The following is a 5,386-nucleotide window of genomic DNA, read 5'->3' as shown; positions in this document are numbered from 1 at the left end:
CAGATTATTTTTACTAAAAACATATCCTTAATATGATGGTCCATATTACTTTATATTATAGAACATCTTTATCATTTTAGAAAAATTCTATTGGAAAATTCGGCCCATACAATCATCACAATATTTCTGTGGGTTGGGTATTTTCCTCATTTTGAAGATTAATTAACTGGATCTCAGAGAACTGAAGTAGCTTCAAGTTACCCACTTTTGAAACTGAAAGACCAACTCTTCAAATCTAGCTTCATTGTACTTTACTTTCAGAGAAAGTGCTTGAAAATACACTCTGGGCACATTAACTAGTTTCATACTTTCTTGACTATGGTCATGCTTATGACATGACCTACATATGTCTTGTTTTATACAAATCAGCAGTTGGTAGGGTATTTATGGAATGCTTCAGATCGAGTCTCCAACCTCCATCCCTAACAACAACCCACTTCCAGGATATAGGTTAAAATGGGGTTTATTTGTAGGTGAATCTCTGATTACAGTTAAAGTGTGTTCCAAAATCAAGAACTATGGGCTCAGAGGTAAAGCTCTAATTCTAATCAAAGTTATTTTTTGTATTGATAATTCTGTGTTTATTTTTGTTGTTGCTGTTTTGTTTTTGAAAACCAAAGTATCTCAATATATTTTCAGAGAAAAGAGTCTGAGCATTCTGCTACGAATCTGTTGTGTCTTGACACTGTAGATGATGGGGTTCATCAAAGGTGGGAAAAGGATGTAGATGTTGCCCATAAGGACATGAACCACTGGGGACAGATGCTTGCCGAAACGGTGCACCATTGTTAGGCTAATGATAGGGATGTAGAACACAAGGACAGCACAAAGGTGGGAGATGCAGGTCTGAAATGACTTACGCCGCTCCTCCCGAGAGGCGATTGCCAGCACTGACTTAAGAATCAGGACATAGGAGAAGAGAATAAGAACAGCATCCAACAATAGTGTGCAAATGACGAGCATGAGGGCATAGTAGCTATTGAATCGGATGTCTGAGCAGGCTAGGCGGAGAAGGTCCTGGTGTAGGCAGAATGAGTGAGAGAGGATGTGGGCACGGCAGTAATGGAAGCATTTCAAACGGATGATAGGGGGTGTAATAAAGAGGAAACTCCTACCTAATATGGTGAGCCCAATTTTGATAATTCTGAAATTAGTCAGGATGGAGGAATAACGCAGTGAATTGCAAATTGCAACATACCGGTCAAAGGCCATAGTAAGAAGAACAGAGGACTCCATGAAGGAAAGACCATGGATGAAATAAGACTGGGCAATGCAGAAATCCAGGCTGATCTCTCGAATGACTCCCCACAGGATCCCTAGCACTGTGTGCACAGTGGACAGCCCCATGCACAAGTCAGTGACAGCCAGCATGGCCAGAAAGAAGAACATGGGTTGGTGCAGGCTCGGCTCAGTCCAGATTACACAGAGTACCATGCAATTCCCCAAAAGCACCATAGCATAGATGGTGGAGAAGGGAATGGAGATCTAGGGGTATTGTTGCTCCAGACCAGAAAATCCACTGAGAAGGAAGGAGGAGGTATTCATGCTAGGGCTTACTGGAACAATCATTCTGGAACTGACGTAATTTTTCTCGGCAGCAAGAAAGTATTTTTCAAGGGAACGCTCCAATTTCAGAAGAGTTAGATGGAATTTCTTAGTAAACAAAATTACGCTAAAAGTTAATTAACTTTAGAGGCATATTATCTGCTGGCTGGAAGACAATGGTGTTCTCCTGATGTCATTTATGAGCCATTGTTTATCCACTGGCAGAGGACAGAGATATCCTTAGAAGCCACCTGTAAAAAATGAATAGACAAGAGTAGGAAACTCATTTTCAGAAAGGATATTTTGCCTGGGACATTTTCCCAGGGATGCTGGTGAGATGATGTACCTGTAAAATCAAGAGCTAAAATTCTCAAAAGAATTATGTTTTCACCTTCCAATTCATTAATCATTTAAAGTGAAGGATCATATTTGACCTTTAAGAATCCAAATTCCACTTAAGTAGTTTCTTGGCACCCGTAATTTTCCATTTTGTGCTGTCTCAAAGTGCATTTTTCCACCAAATAGTACTTAGTGAAGATAATCCTGTTTTCTCCCACTCCGAATGTTGTAGCCAACAATTACAATTTTCTACCTTGGTGATAAGCAGAGAGGAATATTTATGCATGAGACCTTTGGCAAATGATTTCCCACAAGAGCTCTGTTCCCGTGAGATTTCAACTCGTTTGTGCTCTTATGACTGAAATTTAGATTAAAGACATTCAGCCTCTGACATCAGCCCAGTGTTCTCCACTCATTAATTCATTCATGTCATCAGATGGTTAAATATTCACTTATTAAGCATTTATTGAAAGGATGAGCAGTTATCTTCTCTTCCTTTGGACTTGTCATTCTTAAGATCAGAAGGCTAATGTCAAAAGCTAAGTGTAGAATGTTTAAAAGTTCTCGTATTGATTGGCTTCTTCTTCACATTGTTTTTGTGATTTGAGTTCTGGCCCTGGAAGTCATCATATAAGATTTAAAGGCTCTTATAATATAGGCAGGTGTTTAATAAAAGTCCATACTGATTTTTGTGTTTGACTTAATTATTCCATCATATTGAAGTACCTTCAGATTCTGGCTTCTATTTGTGACCAAATCTCCATCTTTGTCATACTAGCCTCACCAAGCAGCTCCTCAGGCTGAACATACCCTTAATACCTGTCAGATCTCTTCTAGGAGACTATCCATTTTTATTTCTTTCCCTGAGCCCCTTTCAACATTAGATAACTTAGCTTACTCTTTTTAGTACATTTTCTTCCGTGAATTCTTGGAGATTCTTTGCCCTTGGAGGGAAAAATGTGTTAGCCCTGAATGCTTATATTTTTCAAATCTGCCATTGTTCTTTCTTTTTTCATGAGATTTTTCTCCTTATGTTCTCTCTTCCTGTAATGTTCCTCCCCATCTTCTCCCCAACTCCTTTCTTCTCTTTCTGAAGCAATCTTGTATTTTCCTTCTGCATCTGAACCATCACTTTTCAGAACGCCCCTTAACAAAGACAGATTTTCTCCACATACTTATTACTTGGTAATACATCTTTATCTTTATATGACTTATTCAATTTATAATTTGATATTCATTAGCCAGCTTATTTGACAGTGTTTCTGTTACAAACTGAATTTCCCTGAAAGTGGGTACAGTGTCAATTTTTACTTACTCTGCTAGTCTGAAACTTTACAATGCTACATCCTTTCCTCTCCTGTGATTTTATATTCATAGATGTACTTATCTACTTGATATCTACATGTGCATATTTACTTTAAAAATTAGAATTATGACAATCAAATATTTGATTTTCCCCAGAAACAAATTATCTCTCTATTTCTTCCTCATAGCATAAAATGACTGCATCAGTCACACAATTGCTTAAGAAAACTCTTGAGTCATTCTTGATTTTTCTCTTCTCTTTCCTCCCCTGTCCATCAAATCCTTCATCAATTTCTATCATTTCCACTCTAAAACATACCCTGAGTCTGCTCACTTTTCACTTATCCACCCATAAACTGCCGATATCTTGGTTCATAAACACCATCATTTATCTATTGCTTGGTTATTGTAATAATTTAACAGCTAGTATAATTGTTTTTGTACTTGCTGCCTAAGAATGTATTTTTCCCAGAGAAACCATACTGCGTGTCTACAAACATCTACTAGATCATATAAGTCCTTGAAAAAACACTCCAATGGATTCTCATTGCTCTTAAAATAAAATATAAATTATTTATCATGGTCAGAAAACTTTATATAACCTGGCCCATCCTCCTCTACTTCTACATCATAGACCATTGTTACCTTCACGCCCTAATCTCTAGGCATCTTTCTCTTCTTCAAAACAAAATAAGAGTATCCCTGTCTCAGGTTTATTGTCCTTGATCTTTTATCTGCTTAGAATTAGCTACTCCAAGTATTTATACAAAAGCTCCCTTAATCACCCAGGTTTCAGTTCAGTGTTGCTTCTTCAGAAGGATTTTTGTAACCCCACCACTATTTCTCCCATTCTCTCAAATAAGTTACTCTCTTTGCAATACCCTGCTTTGTATTTATACCACTAATTATATGCTGACTGCCCGTTCTATCTATTGGAAGTACTAGAAGACCTGGAGTCAAGTCTGGTTTGGGCTCACTGATATATAAACTGAAGTGTAGTGTAGAGTGGGCATTTATCAAATAATTGTTAGATTAATGAATTAATCTATGAAATAATAGCTGTACCATTACAGAGGTATAAAAACAAGATAAAAGCAAAAATGTTGCAAAAATGCAGAGACCTGAACACTCATGTCTTAAAGTATACATCTGATCCTTGCTGACCACACACTATCAATCTGGTGTCATCATATGTAAGATGTATATTTTTATTGACATATAAAACAAGAATATAGGAATTATTGCTGACTTTGGTCATAGCACTCAGAATTCAAATATGATTTCAACCATGCCCAGACATATAGGCTAGGTTCTGGGATTGATGACAAAAGATGCAAACATTCTGTGAATGTAGACCTTCACTGAAAGCATATACTCTCCTTTGAGTTTTTTAGACTAGCCACAAATGTTAATGGTGCCGCCCCAGAGAATATCAGTCATATAGCAATAGAAGGGCAATACATACTGGAGAATTTTTTAAATTTTGCTTTGATATATGGGATGGGAATTGGAAGAGGATAGTGTTGAGAGACTAATAAATGAGGATTCCAAGAGGAAAGTATTCAGATATGTCAAATGCTCTACCCTACCTGTACTAAAAAAAAAAAAAAAAAAGACCCACCATTTCCTAAAACATCATGCTGTGCTATGTGACCACCCCAAAGTCAGTGTGCATAATACTTCTTTCTGAATTTCTAGCAATCAGAGCAATGCCTGGCATAAAATAAATAATTGGAGAGGACAAGCAACAGTGAATTTCAGTCTAAAGTGATGCTAGGATTATGGTATTCCCTCTGTGTACTTTTTTGGGAATGTGGATTTGGAAGTGTGTAATCAAATTAAACAGAATATTTTTTCCAGGGAAGGCTTTTTTCATGTTCTCCGATTCAGACTGACCAACATGTTCAGACACTCCTGTCTTTTTTTCTGCCCTTTGGAGCTGATTCCCTATGTGATTACTTGCTGACTTTTTCAGATTAGATAGAATAATGACCAACAGTACTTGCTTACTGTAAAGGCATAGAAGAACAGTGTAGGGTCTGAAAGTCAGTATCTTTATAACTACAATGAATACAAATTATCTGTTTTCCAGGACAGTCCAGATTTTTCTTGTACTTCAGCAAAATTATTTAATGGTGCTCACACAGGACCTGCTTTGAACAATACACGATGTTGTCCATCTTCTATAGACAATTCC

The 5,386-nt window shown here is 37.2% G+C and overlaps 1 protein-coding gene across 1 annotated transcript; it reads right to left on the bottom strand.

Annotated features, from left to right (window-relative positions):
- Positions 1–624: 624 nt before the first annotated feature.
- Positions 625–2,692, bottom strand: LOC102505102 (olfactory receptor 51V1). Its single transcript, XM_014568343.1, is given in 2 exon segments — positions 625–1,653; positions 2,669–2,692. Coding segments are annotated over 2 exon segments (1,053 nt in total).
- Between the last annotated feature and the right edge of the window lie 2,694 nt (positions 2,693–5,386).

This window comes from Camelus ferus, chromosome 10 (assembly GCF_009834535.1).
Source record: "Camelus ferus isolate YT-003-E chromosome 10, BCGSAC_Cfer_1.0, whole genome shotgun sequence".
Lineage (NCBI taxonomy): Eukaryota > Metazoa > Chordata > Mammalia > Artiodactyla > Camelidae > Camelus > Camelus ferus.
This window is presented reverse-complemented; position numbering and strand designations above follow the sequence as displayed.